Source organism: Lutjanus erythropterus, chromosome 12 (assembly GCF_056507025.1).
Source record: "Lutjanus erythropterus isolate fLutEry1 chromosome 12, fLutEry1.hap2, whole genome shotgun sequence".
Taxonomy (NCBI): Eukaryota; Metazoa; Chordata; class Actinopteri; order Lutjaniformes; family Lutjanidae; genus Lutjanus; species Lutjanus erythropterus.
This window is the reverse complement of record NC_139328.1, coordinates 6,434,402-6,457,831: the sequence shown is the minus strand read 5'-3', so window position 1 is coordinate 6,457,831 and position 23,430 is coordinate 6,434,402. Positions and strand designations below refer to the sequence as shown.

Sequence of the window (23,430 nt, the reverse complement as noted above, 5' to 3'; positions counted from 1 at the left end):
TCTCTTAACACCGAACTACCAACACATTCACACACATCACTGCCAGATCCCCTCCCTACAGTACATCCCCTCTTCTCCAGCACTTGCTCCTTCTCTCTCCCTCATTAACAGTTTTGTCAAGTTCGCCACATAAAGCCAGGCTTTGCCCCCCAAAAGAAGGCTTTTATTCTTCAATATAAAAGTCTACAATTTGTCATGCACGGGGGGAACCTATTTCGGAGCGCCTATAACCAACAAAGTGAGAAAATACGTTTTTGAAAATAATTTAATCTCCATTCTGTATAAGTGCAACCTTGTTTTACGACATTTATCTGACGTTATTTAACATTAACGGTCGATCTTGTTTTATTTTGAAAGCGTTTCACCGGAAATGTTGTTTTATTGACGTTACCCAAACGTCAGTCTATCTCTCTCTCTTCGCTCACCGTACCCAGTGAGTGTCTCTCTACCCACCGGGCAGCGGAAAACATCCTGACGGTTGGGAAGTGATCCACGGTTTGAGAGGAGGAGAGGACGGAGAGACACCATCACCTACACCGCTCCGACAACCATGCCGAGACTCGGGGTCCCTTTTCTGGTCTTCTGGCTCATGTGGGGCCACTCCTGCGCTCTCGGCGGAAAAGGTAGGAAGATTTAAAAAAAAAAAAAAAAAAAGATTAGAAAAAGATGGAAAATAAATGAACTTGGCTTCGATGTGTTTCACTGCTCTTGCGCGTTTGAGTTGCACAAGTTGGTAAGGAGAGTGCTAACCGTCCGCCCGGCAACTTCGTCGCCATTAAGGTGTTTGTTTTCCTTAGATTCGCTGTCTCTCGTTAAGTTCTGCTCATTATTCTGTGGCTTAATGTGTGTTTTTTTTCTGTTGGAAATTATTGACTGGTCATTAGTCAGAGTTCACGGAATGGCAGAAAGGTAATTAACGGGACAGGTGTTGTTCGGCTTGGAGGGAAATTGCAGCAGGTAGTTCAACTGTGATATGCTGGCAGGTAGATAAACGCCATTATACCCATTTGGGCTGCCACTAAAGAGTATTTATTCATGATCAGTTAATCTATTTAGCGTTTGTTTTAAGCTTGAATGCCAGAAAATAGTGAAAAAGACCCCGTTCAACGTCCTCAAACGCCTTAAAATGACATGTTCTGTCCATTAATATTTAGAGACCTAAAGATATTCAATGTATATATTGGAGAACACATCGGAAAGCAGCAGATCATCTCAAATAGAGCCTCGCCATTATATTGGTTGACCGATATTGTCGGCCCAGTATCACAGCTATATTGGTCTTGGCATTTTCTTTTAACAGAAAATAATATAGTTTTACTCTATTTCTGTTTTTATTTTAATTTATACCTATTTATAAGGATTAAAAATACAGTTTAAGTGTATATTTATATTCTATATTCTGTATATTAAAGTATCTTGGCTAATATATTGATCAGACTTTTTTTTTCAACTCTCTAATATCAGTATTGGTATCTGCTCCAAAAATTAGGTACTGCTCGGGGCCCATTTCAAATGTCATGTGTTGTCCCACTAATATTTCAAAACCTTAATGTATTTAATTTATATATTACATAAGACAACGGAAAGCAGTGGGTCATCACAAATGAAAAACTTAAATTGGAGAAATATTTTAGCTTGAAACAATGATTAATTTAGAGTTGCAATGATTAGCCAATGAATAGATTAGCTGTCAACTATTTAAATTAATCACCAACTACTTTTGAGGAGTGATTTTTTGTTTTGTGTAATCTTTAGGATAAAATGTCCAAACCCTCTGATTTCACCCTCTCAAGTGTGAATATTTTGTAGTTTCTTTACTTCTGTGTGACAATAAACTGAATTTCTTTGGGTTGTGGACAAAACAAGACATTTGAGGACGTCATATTGGGCTTTTGGAAGGAGTCATTAACATTTCCTACCATTTTATAGACCAGACAGTTAATCGATCAGTTTAGAAAATGATTGACAGATTAATCGATTATGAAAATAATTGTTGGTTGCAGGAATAGATGAATTAATTAACAATGTGTTTGTCTGTTGACAAATAAGTTGACACTAACTGAGGTTAAGTGGGACTAATTAAGCTTACGACAGCAATACTTCACTTACTGTAGGTATTCACATATTAGCATATGAGTAATTACGGCATCCTTAAAGGTTGATGACAGACTTGTCTCTAGATAATGTTTTGTTTTGGAGGGGCATCCTCACATGTCCCAGTTGCTTTTCAGATGATTAACATCATAAACACAACATTTATTGAAGATGTCAGTGATTACTTGCTGGTGATGATTGGCTGGTTGTTGGTCAGTGATCTGAAGATGATTTCTGTCTACGATAATCAATGAGTGCTCAAAGAGGGCAGCCATGGTCATGGCGGTGTATTCAATCACATGTTCACTCTGTGATACTCTGTCTCTGTCTCTCTCTCTCTCTTACTCTCTCTCTCACACACACGCACACACTCTCACATACACACTCACAGAGCGTCGGCTGCTGTTGCCTATGAAGGGCAGCGGCGGTTTACAGTGGTATTAATTGGGTCTCTGGAGTGAGAGTGCTGAGCTGACTGGCTGTCTGGGCTCAACCAAACATTATCATTTTTTTTTCACTGTTTATAAACGACCTCTGTGTGGCCATGAGCCATAGGAAAGCCTAACTAGGTTTACACTAAGTTTAAAGAAGAGGCTGTTTTCTGTAGAGAGACTTTGATGACTCATTGAAGAATGTGATGTGTGAACAGTGCTGATTACTATAGATACAGACATTTAATGTGTGTCACCAAACATTTTATCAAATGGAAGATTTTGCTTTGACTCAATTAAAAAACAATGCAATTTCCTATAATTTGATAAGACTTGGTCTAGGTTCTGCCGCTAGGGGGCTCTTTCACTTCAAAGCAATAACAAAAGATGCAGCATGGGATAATGGGAGTTGTCTTGTCTTGTTGAATTGCAAATACCATCGCAGATGAAAATACATCTGACATGAAAATCATCAGTCATATATATACTCATATATAAAACCAGGCTCATGGATGGGATAATATGTGAAGTTTTATTCATACATTTAGTCACATTTGCCGACTTCTTTCTTGACTCTCTGATGTGTCCAACTTGTTTACTAGTGGCTAGCAAGGAAACGTATTGTTAACATGCATAAAATACAGATTTTTCTTGGTTTGAAGATTGTTGGAAACATTTGGGATAGTACACAAGTCAACAAAATATCTGTGTAGCGTTTTTAGACATTTTAATGCAGACATGTTAAATATTATAGCTTTAAAGGAGAGATTTTTGTGGTGGTAGTGGGGTGGGGGGGGTTGATAGCTGTCTGATAGTGACAGCTGAAGATATGACAGGAAAGGAGGTAGAGAGAGAGCGGATGACATGCAGCAAATGGGACGGACGCTGCAGAGGACTAACAGCCTCACTACACTGGGCACATGCTCCACCAACTGAGCCACAGGGGCGCCCAGGACAACTCTATTTGTCTGTTTCATGTTAACTAGAGTTCAAATTAATGCTGAATATTCACCAAAAGAGTTAGCGTCTGTTTGAGTTATAAGAAATCATCAATAATCCTTTAGAAGGAGAAGATGTTTTTAACTGTTAAATTGAGTGATCTGAGTGATCTGAACCGTAACTACTGAGTATGCATTATCAGAGCGGTGAGGTTTGTTTGCTAGCCAGCAGCATATTGTTTACAGATTAACAGTTAAAATCTCGCATCCAGTTCTTTGTTTACATCTGCCTCCACATGAGATCACGTGAAATAAAGTTCCCTATGAGATCTCACAGAATCGTGCTTCCTCTGGTACATTATCTCAATATAATAAGGCCTGGCTCTAACCTGGAGCACTGACTTATTTTATAGTCAGTGTTTTATTTTGAACATCCAGTTTAATTTTACAGGAAAGAAAAGTTGCAAAAATGTTTGTGTATTCAGTCAAATATAATTCTTAATTTGCAGGTCAGTCTTAAAAAATCGGAAACTGGAATTGGCCAAGAAAATTGCAGTCTGTGCATATTTAATTCAGTGTTCCTGCAGGGCTGCCGGCAGTCTGCCTGACTGTCAGGTATGAGGCTGCAGGGGGAAACAACTTGCTTCAACCAGAGATCACATATTAAAGGAGCAATATGTAGAAACTGCACTTGCACAAATGAGTGCAGCGGTCCAAATAGCTAGTTGGAACCATAGACTGTATATTAAGTTGGTTAAAATCCTATTTAATATATGATCTATGGTCAAAGCTCAGGGAAACTCAGGCTGGCTGCAGGAAAACTGCAGGAATGCGCAGCATCGTAAGCTAACAATAATAAGCATGAGTCCTACACTGTAAATTGATCAACTGTTTATAATGTCAGTTGTCTATCATTGCAAAGTTAAACCTGTCATCCTTAACAGAAAAGCCCACTGCTCCAAAAATACATGAGTTAAGTGACTGCCCCTATTAACATATTGCTAAGTTTAAGCATTATAAACATTTGCAGTGTCTAGAATGATTAATGATTTCTTACAGCTCATAAACAAACACTTACTCATTTGGCAAACATTCAGCATTAATTTGAACCCTAATTTATGTGAAATTTGCACACAAAAATGGCTTTTCTAGCCCAGAATAGAAATTTCAAAGGAGGACACGGTGGCTGTAGCATTGTTGTCAGAGAAGCAAGTATTTAAACTTGACATGTTAAAACGATCTCTGGTGACATATTGTGGTCATTTCATGATTTGTTACAGTAAATATATTGCATTTTCTCCTTTAAATAAGGATTCAAACTAGGGCTGAATGAGTTTGAAAAAATATCCAGTTGCAATTATTTTGACTGAAATTGCAATTGCGCTTTGATTTGCGATGTGAAAGGTAATGATAATTTATACATCATTATTCTCATTTTGATTGAAAATGTTTTTTTTTTTTCAGGAATTTGGACACACATTTTGCCAAATATTGCATTTCCTGCGTTTTGAAAATTGCAGAAAGTCATGTTACTATTTTGATAAAAATTTAAATTAATTGTACAGCCCTAATTCAAACTATTTAATATCCCATTTATGGCTCCAACTCTCTATTTTGATCGCAGTAGTCAATTAACTATAGCCATCACCATTTATAAAAGAATAGATCAAGGTCTCTGTGTGCTGGCTGGATGAGAGGGATACAGAGTGAGTTGTGTGTATGTGTGTGTGTTTGGTATTTACAAGCTCAGCAGAATACAGTATATACATGAGACAATGGCTTGCTGCTGAATACCTTTACATAAGAAGTCAGGAAATAGACCAGAGCAGATGAATGCCAAAGAACAGAGACTGAGAGGATTAGAGGGGCACTGAAAGAGAAAGAAAGGGAGGGGAAAAAAATCGAAAACAAGATCAGATTTATGGGTGTCTTTTCAAGAGAGCCGTCTAGCTGCATTATCCTCGCTGGAACATAAATCGTGAAAGCGATGTGGAACGCAGAAGCATAACTCAGGTTTTCCTCTCCTGCGCAATGACTGGTGAAACAACGTCTGGCGGGAACTGCTCTGCCCATCCTGTCGCTCTTTTCCTCTTTACTGTCATTCATGCCCTTTCTATTCTCTTTCTTTCCTCTTCTCCCCCCCCGTTTTTTTTCTCCCTGTCTCTCTCCTTCTCCCTTTGACTCCCCATCACTGTTTGGTTGCTCCGCTCCGTTGAGCTGATGCCATTCAGAGGGCAAATGTCACAGAGAGAGAGAAGTGTTTCGTCATTCTCCTCCTCGCTCCTTTTTCCAGGCTCCAGCAGTCTTCGCTCTGATTTCCAAAGCTACTTTCCTATCTCTCCCCAGCCATGGATTCAATTTCAAAGTTTTATGGGCTTAAGTGAGATGTATAAATGGTGAGGCAGTCTTCTTTCTGTCTTACTTTGCCTTTTCTCATCTGGAGAGTGTCACATTCTCACTCTATCTCGGCTACCTCCATTACCGACCCCCTCCTCAGTCCCATTTATATTCTCCCCTGTTCCTAGTCTGTCCAGAATTTCTCTGTCTTTTACTCCTGTTGTACGTTTTCTCAGCCTTCCTCCAACTCAAGCCTTCTTACTTCTCTGCTGTCCACAGTTTTGGTTTTCTAATGTCTCACAAAGCGGAAAGAGTACATGTTTGCTATGTGTAAGAGGGTGTGTGCGTGAGTTACAACACCAGGCAGACGTGTTGAAAAAGACTGAGTACCCTTGTGCTTTGTACTGGCATTTATAAGTGTGTGGAGGATCGTCAGGTCCATGTGCTGCTGGAAGTATATGCAAATGAGGGCAGATATGTAAATGAATGTCCTAATTTGGATGTTAATTACTCAGCACGGCTAATTATAATATGTCTGATGAGGCGTAAGGTGGAGGAGAGGAGCGAGAATGGAGGGGCTGCCATAGGATGATGTATGTGTGGTGATGAGAGGACTAGCGTGTGTGTGTGTGAAAGAGAGAGACAGAGAGAGGTGTTTGTGTTTAGCGCTGTGTGTATACGCCAGTATTACACCAGCTGGTCCAATGGCCCCGGTGGGGCTTTCTGGTCAGCACTGCTCAATATGTGGTGGATAAACATTGCATGCAGTGTTGACTTCTGAGAGACACCCTCACACACTCTTTACCCCGTTCTTTCACTAATGCATGGACACACACTCACACACTCGGACGCTCCTGCTATCTGAGTAAACACTTTTACTTTTTTTATTTCTTAATTTTCCCCTTGAAGCTTCACCAGGTGGCTGATTGTCAGTAAATGACTGAGGTGGTGGTAGAGGAGACCGCGGCAGTGAGACAGGCGAGAGGAAAGAGCGGAGAAAGGAGAAACATGCTTTTTTTTAAAAACCTTACATAATGTGCATAATGATTCTATAATTATTTCATCATAACCCTTTTACATTCTTTTCATTTTTATTTCATGATTTCCCTCTGTGTGGTTTAGGAACACAAATGTGAGATATCAAGAGAGTTTGAAACACAGAGAATAAGACAGAAAGAATTGGATAGATACCGACTTTCCTAAACCATCAAAAGATTGACTACGAGGGTTAAAGTGGGGACACACATTAGAAATGTTAATGAATAGGATCGGAGAAATGCTAAAATTTTCCAAGCGATCATCATCAGCCCCTCGATTTGCGATACCATCGTCCTCCCGCCCACCTTCTTCCGACCTCTCTGGGAGATGTGTGCAAGTGGCGAATTCACTATGTTACGCATGCTACATACGTTCACTACGTCCAGAGGACAAAATAAACTCACAAAGTGTCAAATTACATGTTTTCACACTTATTGTCCATTTTAAACGGAGAAATATAACTGTTCACCTTATGAATTCAAGTTTCTCTCTTTTACCAAACTAATACAAACTTAACTGGCTTGTTAATGCCTCAGAAAACACACTTCATTTAAACTCGACAGAAAAACATGTAAAACTCACCAAAACCGTCTTTGTTAGTCTGTCCGCTCTTCCAACAATCACCAACTTTGGTTTGGTCAAAATAAATCCTCACTTTACCGTGTGGAAAGAGTTTAAAGAGTCTGACTCTGCAGGCTGTTTTCCTCTCACTCGTCACCCAGCTCAGCGCACTCATGGTCAGCTGAGTAGGTGTGACCTTCGCCGCTGGATGAGAGCGCGGTGCAGAGCAGAGACTGTCACTCTGCAGACTATTACATTAGCAAAATAAAATGACAAATATCGCCCTAAAAATCAGGCAGAAAAAGCAATTGGCGATGGATTCAGCCCATCGTCTATAGACAATATAGTCATCCAATCGCCCAACCCCAGTCAACACTGAGTAGAACAAGCTGGATCTGGTCTGTTCTTGTCTGGGTCAAAGGTGTTGACAGGTGCAAGATAAAATGACAGTCTGATGTGGAAAGATTTTTATCTTAAATTGTCAAATTGGTCTGCTGGCAGGTGTTCTTATTTTTACACGTTTGGTGAAAAATGAGTCTCTTGCAGGATTTGTGGGGTCATCAATCGCCAGAACTCCAGTCATTACTGACCAGTTGTTCAGTGTATTGTCTTATAGCCTATATTTACTCACCTACTAAAGCTTGTCTGCAGGTTTGTCCCAAGCTTTAGTCAGTCCTACTTAACAATATCAGGGTGTCAGTGGGAAGCATGAATTAATTCAGTGTAATGTAGAAGCTCAAGAAAGAACAGCTAGATGCAGTTGCATCACAATCTGTGCGCCCTGCAGCTCCATCGTGTCTTTGCTCCAATTACAGGTTTCAGAAGTAGTGCGTCTTCAAGCCTTCTTTCGTTCTTTCTTCAGCAGCCATGTTTCTAATAGTGTTTAAAACAGTTTGGCCTTACTTTTTTAGTGAAATACACATTTGAAGCTCATTTATGATAGGCAACAAATACTTTTGGTGTGTACTTTTGTGTACTTAAGCCTTTATTTGGTTTGCATTTCTTGAATAGGGCATTAATTGATTTATAGCATTTATATTTGCTTCTTTTAGATTGATGATGATGATTTTAGATGAAAAGGGTCAGTATATATGATAAAATACAACACAAAATATAATAGTACTCTTAAAAAAGAACCATCCTTACAAGGAAAGACATTTAACAATTTAAAATTTTGTTTTCTGAAACAGAAAACACAACATTTAACTCTGACATTATGATTGATTTTGTTATTTGTTCAGTAATATGAATGATTTGTAATTGTATCATAAATACAGCCTGTATTCCTGTGTTTAAAACAAATTGAGCTACAGGTAAATTGCTTTGTTAACCAAAACTAAATGTTGAAACGTGGCCATCCAATTAAATCTGCTTAATGTTGAGCACAACATCACTCACAGTCTAATCACATTCACTCACAATAAATTATATAACAGCAACGGTTGAAGTAAGCTCAATGTAGAACAAAATAAAACCAGTAATAATAACGCAGGAACACACAAGACTTATATAAACATGACTATTGCCCCTGTGCATGCTGGGAAGCATCCCCACACACCTACTGTAATCATATGTTCAGCACTCACCCTGTTAAAATAGATGGTAGTATTTCAAAAGGCTTCTTTTATGAAAAATTCTTAGCCTTGAGTTTTTTGACCTGGGAAACATAAAAGAAGTTGTGGCAAATTAATTCTGATGATAAATCCCTGGCCTCCATTGACTTTCTTCATTATTAAATATATATTGCAGTTAGTCATTTTATCTCATTTTTACAAATTAGGCTCAGTGATGACATTTATGTGCTAAAATATTTGCTCTTATGCTGAAAAAAAATACTACCAGTCTTACCAAGCGGTTTGCATGGCTAATGAAAAGGAATATTCCACTAATATTTCCATTTATATGCGGCCATGCTACTGTGATAATGGAAAAGTGGAACGGCTGGAGCTGCTTTGACGCTTGTTTATGTCAAAGTAGTATTTTTCAAAGTTTTCCTCTGGTGTTGGATATGTTCAACCATGCAAACGCAGCCTCCCTCTTTCATTTGTTCAGGATTGCAAGGTCAGCATTGCAATATTTGTGCAAATCCAAGCCTTTCATAATGCTTAAAAGCAGGTGTGTTTCTCCTTCTGACCAGAAATGTGGGCTTTTCTTTTGTGCAGGCATTTTGCAATCTAGCGGCTAGTTGATCTGACAGTAGACAGGTGAGAGGACCTGTGTTGTAAATGGCAGTAAAAACCCAGATTTAGACACATACTCTGATTGCGCTGTTTTCCTTTTCTCAAGAATGCTCCTAAAGCCAACATAATACTGGTGTTTCTGACATTTTAATTGGAAAATGCTATATTCAGAAAGGCCTCAATGAGAATTTCCAAATAGAACATGCTGTTAATATGACCCGTATCAAATTCAGAATATTGTGATATTTGGAATAATAGTGGAAAATTAGTTTTTGTGTAAATCTAGCCAGTGATTCTGTTCTTTAAATTTAGCTTGTTTTCTCTCACTGACATTAGTGAAAACATTGAAATATAGCCTTAGCGTTGCCAGCAAGAGCAGATCCCAGGGCAAATAAAGAAGATGAGTGGTTTTGAACTTCCTTGGAGGTTTTGTATTAGTGGATTTTTTTTCTCTTAAGTGAGTTTTTTTTAGTCTAACCATTCAAATCTACTAATTTTGAAGTTTGCTGGCCTCAGTCAGAATTCACCTGAACAGACTAGCAGTGTACACACTGAACTGAGGTGTAATGTTTCCACTGTGTCCCATGAGCTGGTGTCATTGAAATGTTTTCTATTGTCTCTATGTACACAGGCCTAGCAATCCTTTATTAAACAATAGACCGCCGTCTGTTGTGAGTCATGATAAAGCCTGAAGTTATGAAGACATGCACCACTGCGCACTGTTTTAATTATAATTTCAATACAAACTTATTAGCCTGCTGTGTATTTGTACACGTAATAAAATGTGTTAACATTGTAGTGTGTGTTCATGTCCAACAAAATATAAGAAACACACACATACACACAAGCGCACCCACTCGCACATCGATTGAGTCATCTCCTTCATCTCCCTTTCAAGTTGTCCTGTGTGGGTCTCTCGTATAGTCAGTCCAAAGCATCGCTATACACTTTGAAATGGCTTTATATTAGATTTTTTTTATTGCTTTTGATTCCCTCCTGCGGTAACCATGAAAGAGCCATGTATTTTCCATCATGAGATATGATTCTAGAGATGTTTTACAACCACAGGTTTTCGTGAATGTTGGCGAGGTAGGGTACAAAGTGAAACTACATAGTGTTAACATCACAGGTGCTACTGCAAGTCATGCCAAAGGGAATTCTTTTAAGTTTTCTAATACTTTGCCTACAAGGCGACTCAGTGTGTGACTGAAAAACAAATCATTTTTAAAACAACAAAGGAATATTTTGAGGGGAGACGGCGTAACTGTGTGTCTGTGTGTGTGGGTGAAAAAACAGACGGGAGTTTGTACGGTTTTGCTCACACCTTCAGTCACGTCGGCATGCATGCACACACTCGTGCACCTGGTGTACCCGGAGCTACAATCGCTGCTCAGGAAGAAAGGAGTCACAGCGGGGAGGGAAAATGAAAGCATGTCCTCAAGAAGAAAGGTTTTAATTTTCATGAGTCATCAGTCAAGACGAGTTATCTGTTTTCTCTCTGTCTATCTCCCGGTTTCTTCCTCTAGGACTCTCTGTCTACCACCCCACCTGTCTCTGTCTGTGTCATTGACTTTGCCTCTCTTTTCTTCTTGCCTCCTGACAGCAGCACATTAGATAGGAGGGTGAGGATTTGCGTGTGTCAGACAGTGCAAATATCCCTGTTTCTCCTCTCAGATACACTTTCATATTTTCATCTTTTCCCTCCTTTGTGAGGCTGCCAGTCTTGAGCCTCACCTCACTACACAGAGTGTGTCCTCACCTCTGCCATTGCCCTTCATGTCTCCTGGTTGTTCTCCTCGTCTGCTCTCTGTCCCCTCGCCTTCCTCACCCACTCTCTGTTGGTGTTGCATTTAGATGATACAGTTTCTTTGTGTATAATGGATCGTTTGTGCAAAATTCATCAAACACTCTTAAAAATAAATTCCAAACGGGTTCTCCCTGGAGGGCTGGGGTGCCAGTCAGAACCATTTTGCCTGTGAAGATCTCTTTTTTTAATGAAGGGCTTGTCCTGGGGTTCTTTGTGAGACTAAGGATTCCATTGAGAACCCTTTTCATCCAAAGAACACTTTTTTGGAAGAAAGTGTTCATCAAGGATTGTTGAGAGATCCTTAAAAAACTCTTTCATCAAGGAGAGTTCTTTGCATCATAATGTAAAAGGGTTCTTGGTAGAACCCCCTTCGTGGGTTCTAGCTAAAACCCTTGGAAGATAAAAGGGCTGTTGGAAAAATCCATTCAACTCTTGTAATATAAAAAGGGTTCTTAGTAGAAACCCCTCAGTGGGTTATTGTTAGCACCTCTAGAAGGTTGAGGGCTCTGGATAGAACCACCAGACAGGGTTCTGGGTGGTACCATGACAGCTTAAAAAGCTTCTCTGCAGAACCTCTCAAAGAGGGCTCCGGGCTCTAGGTAGAACTCTCTGAAAGGGTTCCAGAACTGAAAAGGGTTGTTCTATGGGGATATGCTGAAAAACCCTTTATGGTTCTAGTTAGTACCTTTAATTCTAAGAGTGTAGCAACTTAAAATGTACCAATATGTCTAAGTCACCTGCTTCATGCCTCTCTGCTTTAGATAATGATGTGATGTCATGTTGCTTGAAAAGCAATAAATTTTAGGAGCAGATAAAAGTAGATTAGTTTGCTTGACAGAACATATATTTATACATATCTTCTTGTCATACAAGCTAGAAACTGCATTTAATTCTCTTTTCCTAATTTCACAATTTAATTGCTTCTCAATGATTATCTTCTCTTTGATGGAATAGTAAAAAAATATGTTTTTATTGATTAAAGTCTTTCTTCACTTAATTAATCCACACTGAAGCGGGAAAAGATTTAAAGTTATAAAATAAATAATCTTACATCGTAATGAGAAATGGGCAGTTTTTCTTTTGAAATATTCTTGTGTGATGTTTGTTGTTTAATTAGAAATGATGCTCACAGACCAGTGGGAATAAGAGAAACTGGTTTATTCTCTGTTCTTTCTGGGTTCTTCAAAAAAAAAGTGTGTTTAAGGACAAATCACACTTTCTATGTCTTCTGTCTTCTTTTTTTTAGTATGTTATCTTTTATTTGCTCAACTTGCTTGACTTGACTGGTTAAATAAATAAAAAACTAAATAAAACTAAATAAAAAATAAACCTTGACCATGCTCTGCAGCTTTCATAATGTAAAACACAGGTAAGGAATTTATGATGTGTTTTAGGCAGGAACTAAATATATTAATTATAGAAGGACATAAAAAGGCACATTCTAGGTTATAAAAAATACAGGGATATTTTTATTTCTTTTTGCTGTTGCAGAAATTTAAATACAAATTAAAGGTGCAGTAAACGATTATGGACAAACATAGTTAAGTTCTCATTTCCAGGTCATCGAATTACTAACGCTTTGGGAATGGAGCTCAACTAGGACTACAAGAAACGATTTTTTCATTGCTTTCTTTCAAGAATTACCCAGAGCCTATAGTGACATCTTCAGATTGCTTATTTTGTCCAACCAGCAGTCCAAAAACCCAAAGCACTCCTAATTTATTATCATAAATGGCAAAGAAAAGCAGCAGATCCTTGCATTTTAGAAGCTGGAACCAGCAAATGTCGATTGATTGACTAATCGTTGCAGCTCTGGACTCAACAATCAGCTATCTTACTGACCTGTGATTGGCCAAAGTCTCCTGCCAAGGGCTTTTCTAAAGTCTGAAATCAAATCCACGAGGAGGAACAGAAGTCTAGTTTTCTCTCAGACCACTTGAATTACAATATTCTTAAAGGTTATTATGGAACCAAAAATAAACTCCAGCATTTACATAGTATGAACACAGAAATGACAATGTCCTTAAACAAGTGTCCTCTTCATATATTCACTATATATATTAAACTGCCAGAATATGCTTATTTATTTACTATGCAGATTAGAACCTGCTGTGTATTAGTACCCTACTCAAATATTGACTTTTCCGAGTCACTAGTTTCTGTAACAGGAAGTGTTCTCTAGGGAGTTAATGACCTCATTTGTGTTATGCAGTTTTTTTTTTCCAGAGCATAATTTGTTGTGTGTGCGTGTCTATATGAAAGATGAATTGTGTGCATAGGGCTTATGAGGCCATTTACACAGTATTCCCATGAAACAGGTAGTGTGATGAGTAGTGTGAGTCGCCCTCTGCATGTTTCCCTGATCCATAAATTCGGATGTGTCAGAGCAGAGCCTCTATTTCCGATTTGTAATTGACTCCCCACCTTCGCCTCTGTTTTTTCCCCTTTGCAGTGTTTTTCGATATATAGTCTGTCGTTTTCCCTCTGAGTCATTTGGTCCTCCTCCTCCTCCTCCGCCACTCTTCCTATACTGTATGCTCATCTGACCTTTCACCCAAAACCTGACTGCTGAGTTCGTGCCGCTGTTGGCTCTCCACCAAGCTGTTTAACTCATATACTCACGCCCAGCCTCACTGCTCTCCACCTCTTGCTACCTCTCTTTCCCTGCTTGTCCCTCAGGAATGAGCAGTATTTCACCAGCCACCACTCTTGTGTCAGCATAGCAACATTTCCCATCAAGTCCGTGTCACAACAGATGAGTTTTAATTTTTACTTACTCTGGTGTAATGACATTTTCTGTTTATTTTATTCACGGTCCACGGATTTTGCTATTACAACTCTGTTCTGTGTCAGCAAAAAATCCTATTAATCTTTCTGCAATTTCAGCATTGTTTTTGCACAGTCTGATAATGGTGCTTACCCAGGTTTTTCAAGCTCATTATTGTTAATCGATTGACATTCGTAATCGCAGATGCAAAATGAAACATCCCTTTTATCAGGGAGAACTCAGCTGGGCCTTTGGACATTCTTATGTGCAGAATCTCACATCAGTATATGTTCAAATGCTCCAGTGACGTCTTTGTCTGAAGTGATATTTGCACCTAAGGGGGGAAATGGAAAGACTGGGAAGAAGGTGCAATTAATCGCACATTCACACTGCTTTGCATTGTAAGGGTGTGCAGTATGTGTTGTTGTGGTAATTGGTTTAATTGGAGCTTTGTTAATGAGAAGATAATTGGTTGTTATATGTGATTCTCTCCCTCTTTCTGATGAGTTGTCAGGCTTTAGTCAATTTTTACTTTTTACAAACACATTGTTTTATTTGAGTGGTTATCAATAAGGCTGCTCCCTAATAGTTGTCTAAACTGTTAGTTGGTGAGAGTCAACTCACCAGAGTCTAGACGACCAGGTTCTTATTTATTCATTAGATGCAGAAAAAAAAAATCAACTCAAACTCCATTTTGGAGCTGCGCCTTGCCTCCCAGCTCAAGAGATTGTTGATGTATTTGTTTTGTTTTGTAATTTTCTGTTCTGTAATATGCTCCTTTTGTTGTAGTATTTTTATCTTTGTTTATAGTGATTTGTTCTAGTCTGTTTTAAATGTGTTTAGCTTTTTCAGAAATGCTTTGCTTTGGCAATATGTACAGTGTTATGTCGTGCCAACAAAGCAATTTGAATTGAATTGAGTTGTTGCAACACAGACTTTTTCTGTTGAAACACTGTAGACACCGGTGCACTGCTGCTAAACATGCTATAGCTACCATTAGCTAGTTAGATTAGTTAGCGTTACAGCCTCCAAGAGGCTAGCTTTTCATGACTGGGAATACAGAACAGAGTTGATTAAATAGTGGCTCCCACCAGGACTGTGGACTCCGGGGACAATGAAGACATGGCGGGTTCGGGCGAGGACATGGGGTGTGAAGCGGCTGGGGAGTGAGTTTGTAACTTAATGAGTTAAGTACTAAATATACATCATCCATCGAGTCCATGAGTATTTGTTTTCATGAACTTCGTAGATATTTATCCCTGCGGTTTAAACGACTAGAGTTGTGAGAGGTTATACTGCACTGAAGGCAACTCCTTGTAACGCCCTTGTTGGCAGCCCGCTTAGCTGCCGTGCAAGTGAGATGCTTTTGGCTCTTGTTATGGCACTTCAGCAACTTTTTTTCAGAAACTTGACGGGCCTTTGACAAACGACCCTGTCTTATTAGCCTCGCTGTTGCGTCCACATATTTTAATGCCACCCAACTAAACTCCTGCTTCAGGATAATTGAAATGTTCGCTAATGCTCAGAAACTTTGTCTTTACCTGCCGCCATATTCTCGCAAGTGCCCATGAGTGCAACTCTCAACTGAGATGAGAAGGAAGTTAAATTGCTCACTCCTTAGCTACTTCCATCGTCAGTGCCAGAAAAAACTATGTATTTACTTCATCATCACACTGATTGCCTGATTGTTGAGTCTGGTTCATGTGAGGTGTTGGTGTGCTGTGTTAGAGGCGGGGATATATTAATCATTATTCAATTAATCAAATTAATTTAGCCAATTAAAAATTTATTAATGGAGGCCACAGGTTAATTTGGTTTGGATGGGCAGACGAGCAGCTGTTTTGAGTGAGAACCTTTTTTTTATTATTATTATTCATTTAAATTTTGTGCATTCTGAATGAATGTTTCTCATAACTAATGTGCCAAAAGATTTATTTAAATAAAACTTGAGCTGAGAAGAAAAAAAAGATGCGTGTTTTTGTATCTTATTGATTATTATTTGTTAACATGTTCAACTATCAGTTAAATGAAATGCACACAGTTCGCAGAGCTGGATAACTAAAACTCTTAATGACTTGCTAGCATTTATTTTTTGTTTTTGGCTTTTGTTTTCTGTCAAGGGTGGATCTAGTTAAGATCAGTCCCTGAATAGTTTGTTGAAGGAAAAGCTAAATAAATGACTATAAATTCATAAATCTACCTTCTCTACCTCCGTCTGTTTCTCTCTCAAACACAGGCTGTTTTCACTGATTAGACAGATGCAACAGACGAAAACATTTGTATAATGATTTTGTGAGACAGTGAACGACTCCCTCCCTGTTTTAAATAAACTTTTAGTGCGTTGTTTTTCGAGAGACAAAGGCAGTCAGATCAAAGAAATGACGGTCTTCCAAACAAAAAGCCTGGCAAGAAGAAGTAGGAACGTCCTCTTCAGTCTACCTGTCACAATTAACCCACGACTGAACTGTTAAATTTCTATTAAAATGCCAAGGCTTTGTGTGCGGATTGCTCACCCCCATATCTCTGTGGCACTTTTCCTCTGTAATTATAGTCAATTTTCTTCACAAGCACACAATAACTTTATTGTATTGAGTTGAAAAGACAGCGCCACCATACTGGCACATCAGAGTGAAGTGCAAAAATTACTTTTGATCGTTGAAAACAAGTAAATACTTGAAACAGTCATCCTCCTCCTCGCTATGGCAACATACACTTATTATCCTTTCGAGACTAAATATTTTACTTTTCACTGAAATACTGTTGTCAGAAAAGTGCTTTTCTGTTCCAGATTATTGGATGAGTAAATTCAACCCTACAGGCAATAAAAACTTTACAGCTTTCATTTTACCATTTATGCGATGCACTGGCAATATTCAGTGTGTTACTGAAATATGTTGTACTTTTATAAAGCAATGGGTCGAAGTGGAGCACATTGTATTGATAAAATTGTCCGTTATAAGCCTGTTGCACTGTGTTGAATATCTGTTATCGTTCACCTTTAAAGCTTGGATTGGTGGTGTTTTGAACCCGTGATTACAGTTCATTACATGTCACAAGAGATGGATATTTATTGAGAGAAAACTGAGTGTTTTTGTACAGGAAATCCAGTGCCCCAGAGGCTTTTCTGTGGGGAGAGAGGAGGAGGAGAGGGTCACAGATGAAATAACCAGAGTGAAAGTGTGTGGAAGTGAATAAAAGAGCACTGATCACACTGCTGATGTATTGGTTTGGGACGTATTAGCATTAAAACACATCATCAATCCTCTCTCCTCCCTTGCTCTCCTCTCTCCCTGTGTGACTGCTCACCCATTACACTTTATTTAAAGTAATTGGCCAGAAAATGGTTCTGAGTTGTCATCAGAAATACTCCTTTTAGCAGCTCTGGTAGCTCCAAGCTTGCAACTTTTGGGATGTAACGGCTGTTTGCCTTTATTGGACATGAGCGTGTTGTGTTTTTTTTTGTTTGTTTTTTTTCCCCCTGCCTACCTCCTTTATACCTTCTCTCCCACAGCTGCCCTTTTCCCCCAATGGCCCTCACACTGACGTTGTCCTGCCTTCCCTCATGCACAATTAAATACACACACACTCACACACACATACACATTCACTTAGCAGCTCCTCAGCCTCTGTAATAAGGCTGCTGTCCTCTCCAGTAATAGGGATCAGCTGTGAGTGGAGTGGTCCAAGATGGCAGCTCTACAAAGGATCAGACAGATGCTCGCGGATGAGACAAATCAGGGAGAAGATGGCCAGCTTACTCCTCTTGTTAACCCCCTGACCTTTGTCTCTCTCCCCTCTTTCTGTCCACTTGGACGCCTGACACTGCAGGATTGCTCACACTGGTTGCAACTGGGCTGAGACGTCATACAATATTAAAGATCTATGCTGCTTACCTCTCAAGGTGCTGTTTGCCTCTCGAGCATCATTTCTTTATTTAGACAGTAGCCCGGAGAAGCAGAGTGAAGGGAAAACACTGGTAATTGCTTTGGGAGTCATGACAGAAATTCAGCATTTCAGATTTTAGCTGCTCTTACAGGCATTCTGTCGACTGGTATCATTATATTCAGAGAGACTCTTCTCTGTTATTTCGCCTGCGTTTGAGAAATGAGGACGATTTTGTAGCCATGGTGCGACTTGGAAAAAACAAAGCAAGGCGGTGATGCTACCCTCTTTGTTATTGCAGAATATGTAATTCATCCCCGTTGTCAAGATATTGATTTTAGGAGAAAAGTGATGATAAACAATGTTTTCGTTCGCATCCTGATCCCACTGGTAGATTAAAACAAACTGCTTAGAGTAATGTGGCCTGACTTATTATTAAATTCTGAGAATGCCCTCCACAGTCTTCTTATGGCACTCTGGGAGTATAATACTCCAAATATATCACGCTCCCCCCTCCCCCTTGTTGCGACCTCACCATATTTCTTATGCTGAGAGACGTCGTAGGAAACAAATGCCATGAAGAAAGTATTGGCAACACTATGAAATTTCACATAAATGTCTTTCCTGCCTCTGAATTACAGTTCATCCGGCAAACCACTGAAGTCTGAAGTGTGGAGCTGCGTCTTATTACCAGATGTACAGAGCAGAATGAATATGGTTTGACATGTTGTCATGGCTTTCACATTGCTGCAGACTGACATAATTTTCCATCTTGTAGTCTGAGACCTCACTTACTGTACTGACATACACATCTGACTTTAGGGCTGCTCCTTACAAATATTTTTTAATTGATTAATCTTAACTATTATCACAATTAGTGGATTAATTTAACAACTAATATATCAATTACGCTAAAGATTTTTTGTTACTTGATCAATATAAAAGAGACTCATAAAGCACATTATAGTAATAATAATAATGATGGCATATTTTAAAATTAGTATAATTTCCACCCTATTTAATAGACCGTGATAAATTTAATCACTGTGTCAGCCCTTTCCCAGTATATTTACATGCCTTAAAATGTCACCTGGTTATGACATGGATTTATCTCCTCACTGGATTAATATGCAGGTAAGATAATCACTGGCAATGTATCAGTCTGAGGCAAGGCCAACAACTGAAACAACTGGCAGACTGTAACATTAGACACAGCATTAATTAAACCATTTTCTTACTCATACATGGCTGATAAAGTAAACAGAAGCCAAATAACAACAAACATGGCCTAACGCGTCAACAGGAATTACTTTTATCAAGGAGTTATTGATGAAACATTTACAAAATCAGTTTGAAGTTTTGACGACTAACAGAAACATATTCCATGTGTCGACAATCCTAAAATGACATGATTGGGTGCTGACAAAAAGTAAACGGGACATCTTGCTGTCGCTGCCATCTTGACAAAGTGCTCTGGTCTTTTCCCTTCAAGTGTTCGCACAGAGCAGTTGCAGCCCGCTGCTGAGATAACAGCAGACATGTCAAATTTACAGAGCTTACAGCGCACCATATTGTTCAGCATCTGTCTAAAATACTCCCTTCACTTTAGATGATGTTGGTGAGTTTTTTAGCTGCGTTTTCCTCTCTTAGGGAATAATGCTTTGACCAGGCAAACTGTGCATTTCCATGGTCGATGACGTCGACTACATTGACAAAGTGCCCCAGCCCTAGTCAAGTTGCTGAAACTCTTCAATATCATCAGGTTAACTCATATTGTACTGTGTGTCCTATTCAGGCACAAGTCTCCTCCAGTGTCCTTCTGTATATCGAACCTGCAGCTTTCTTGTTGTAGTTGAAACAAGAGATGGAGGACAGAGAATACAAAGAGGAGAATAGAATCAGACCAGGTGAGAAGAGGAGGCTTGGAAGAGAGACAATGTGGAGAGAGTGCAGGAGCCAAGGACAGAAGAGAGGCGGGATGTTAGAGAGAAAGAGAGAGGCATAGATAAGGGGAAAAATGACGTAAAAAGAGGGAAGATAAAGGGAGAGAGGCTGCGTGGTGTGGCGATGTTTGCCATTGCCGCTCATTGTTTGCCGGTGTGAGCGGTCGGCGGCGAGCCTCGGAGCGATTCATCATGATTATGTGGTGGTAGGCAGGTAATGTCACAGCAGGCAGGGCTGGGCACACCAGAGGCGGAGGCTACCGCTATTTCTGGGCATCTGTTTCTGCCAGCCAAGTGATCTAGTTGGTCACATCAGGCCGCGTCGTGTCTCTGCTGTGCCCTCTGGATATCGTTCTGTATTTTATTTTTTTCCTTCTTTTGTATTTTCCTTTTTTTCTGTTTGACTCTTGAAAATGTCTGGTATGTGGGTAGTGCTGTTTGTTCTGCAGGACCACATGATATGTTGCTTTCACATTTACAAATTGATAGTGTGATTTACCTATCTATGTCGATGTTTTTGGTTATTTTTCCTCCCCGCTCCTGTCTGTCACGCCACATGCAGCTTCAGCGACTCATTAAAGATGTTTTAAATGTCATATGTCAACTTCCGTCTCCATCTGTTGGGCTCTCACCTCCTTCTCTCTCCATCTCTCCTCCCTCTCACCCTTTTTCTGTGATTCTCTGACTTCACCTCTCTCGTGTCTCTGACTTCGTCTGTGGCATTTGCTGTCATTTCTTACCTTGATCATTTATATCTCTTTCATGTTTCTCTCTTTACCGATCCACCTTTCTATTCTCCCAAAAACAGCTCACAGTGCACCGATGAACCTGAGTGCTTGTTTGTCCAAATGTCAGCAGTTTTGTACATAAACCTGATGTTGTTGGTGTGTGTGTGTGTGTGTGTCTGTGTGTGTGTGTGTCTGTGTGTGGGTGTGCGTGCGTGAGTGTGTGTGTGTGTGTGTGAACTTGTGAAACAAAATCTCTGGTGCTTGTAACTTTTTGTGTGTATGCTTGCAGCTTTTTGTGTTCATCACATAGTTGTAGTTGGGTGTTTTTGGAGCAGTCAAACACCAACACACAAACTCATGCACACACTCATATACACACTCATATACACAGTGTAATGTCTTGTGCACTTCCTGTACACTAAGTCTCTAATGCACAGTGTGGTGGTAGGGAAGTCTAAATGATTAATGATCTCCTCTGTGGTGTGTCTGCCAAGGCTGCAGCTAAAACCAGTGTCATTCTCTCTTACTGCTGTCACTCCATGAATATTGTATAGGTTATGGACTTGCTTGCCTCGAAAATAAGTCCAGTTCTGTACATCTACCATCACTCATGTTTTAATCCATCTCATTGTCCAGCCAATTCTTTACTTATCTGATGTCTGTGTGTCAAGATCTAAAATAGGGGTGTCAAACTCAATTTCATCCCGGGCCAGATCAGCATTATGGTTGCCCTCAAAGTGCCGGTTGTAAATAGAGACCTGTATAGCCTAAATGTATCTACTTGTTATCATATTACATGATTTCCTCTGCATTATTATGGTTTTAATAAGTAATAACTTAATAATTACTAACTAGCACTTCAAATATAATTGTAGTAAAAATAAAAGCAAGCAGACTAAGTGTGTAACTGTTATAGATTTTTTTTAAAATGACATATACAACTACTACATACATAGCAGCTCTCCAAGTACATCTCTCATTAAATTGCCTTCCTTCTGCATCAACTTTTCTTATCTTGGACAATTTGCTCTGCTGCTACTCTGCTAGCTACAGCTATTTGGCTACAGTGCCTGTGCTGGAAAAGACGACAATAGATGATATCGAGACTCAATCTAGACTCTATCTAGTATACTGATATCTAGCAGCTAGATGCTGCTCAGTGTGTGGACAACAAAATCAACACACATTCTGAGACATATAATTTATGGGCAGTGTACTTCTGTAATGCGGCATTGAATTGTATGACACTAATTATATTCTTTGCAAGTTACAGTGCCACATGAAATGAGGTGCTGGGCTGCTGCTTCCCTTCTGCAGTAAAATCTACCGGAACTACTTCTTTTCTTTTAGATAGAAAGTAGTTCCTACATGAAACTGCTCACAACAAGGCCTGTGAATTACCTTGAGTAACTGGGTCATGCTTTTTGGAAAGAGACACTGGTTTTCTTTTTTCTTTTTTCTTTTTTTTGTGCTTTGAGCACCACAAGCCGAGTGTTATTTAGTCCTTTTATATAGAAGAGAGCACAGACATCCGTGATTTTTTTGGTGGACTGACCCTTTAGAGATGTTTCCTGGGGAGATGCTTTAGTGGAGTGGAAGTGTTGCTTTTTATATTTCCAGCAGCAGCAGCAGCAACAGCAATAACACAGTTAGCACAAGTAGCAATAGCCATCATGGCCCAGCAGACAAAGTTAAAGATTAAAGCAGATGATATTCAGTATTTTGTGTTGTGTTGTGTGTTTCAGATTCAAGACAAAAACAATGATTTGCTCCTACAAGCAAGTACGCCCTGAGTAGTAACAGCATGTTTTGGGCTGGAGGTACAGTTTTTTGCTATGTCTCCATGTGTCCCGAATAGGAACTGAGACAGAACATCTGTATCAGCTGATATTCACCTTGTTAACTGCACTTGTCAAATTCTGAGACATTCACAGATGGCAGTGGCTGATGTTCACCTGTTGTGTCGAAACAACTTGTGCTCACTAATTGTTGTGTTGGCTATATGCAGTCAGCAGTAGTTAGCGAAACCCTGCTGCTGTTTTGGAGAGGACGCCACTGGTTAGCCACCTGTCTGATATGATGGGTGCAGTGTTTTTTATATTGAAGATTTCTTTGTTTCCGTTGCCCCACTGCCATCAAAATATCGTCATCAGCCAAACTGTTATTTTAAACATTATATCAACTTAGAATTTCATAATCGTTGTATCCCTTGACCCAAAGTATTAAAGACACATCAATGAGCTGTATTGTTGTTGTAACACCTTCATTCTTTACCATGAAGAAAATTAAGAAAATTATTTGTTCTTTTTAAAATGTGAAACTATAGATCTGTGAGCTGTTTTTAAAGATTTATGCCTTCAATATGAACAAATTGTCTTGGAGCTGAGTGCTACAGACAGGAGGAAAGTTGGATGGTATTAATAGACACATTGTCAGCTTTTGTGTATGTATGGGATTGATTGACAATAAGAAAACAGAATGAGGATACTCTGTGGTTTAGCACCACACTTCCATCAAGTTTTGGGGCTCACAAGAGACAGAAAAAACATGGTGTAAATCAAACCATCAAAGGCTGAGATATCCTGATATTCAGTCTCTAGTACGGGTCAAGCTCTAAAAACCTTGGATCCCACACTTCCCGTGATGTAACTCGAGTGCAACTTTCATTAGACTTTCTCTGCCTCCTAAATTACCTCTTCTTTCAAACCCACAGCCTCCGGTTTG

At 39.4% G+C, this 23,430-nt stretch overlaps 1 protein-coding gene across 1 annotated transcript in view; it reads left to right on the top strand.

Moving 5' to 3' along the window:
* The first annotated feature begins 467 nt into the window (after window positions 1–467).
* LOC146317474 (calsyntenin-2-like) overlaps window positions 468–23,430 on the top strand; it is a 220,146-nt gene continuing 197,183 nt past the window's right edge. Inside the window, exon 1 of the mRNA XM_084732512.1 lies at window positions 468–623. Coding sequence (XP_084588638.1) covers window positions 551–623 — 73 coding nt within the window. The 5' untranslated portion in view covers window positions 468–550. The remainder of the gene's footprint in view (window positions 624–23,430) is intronic.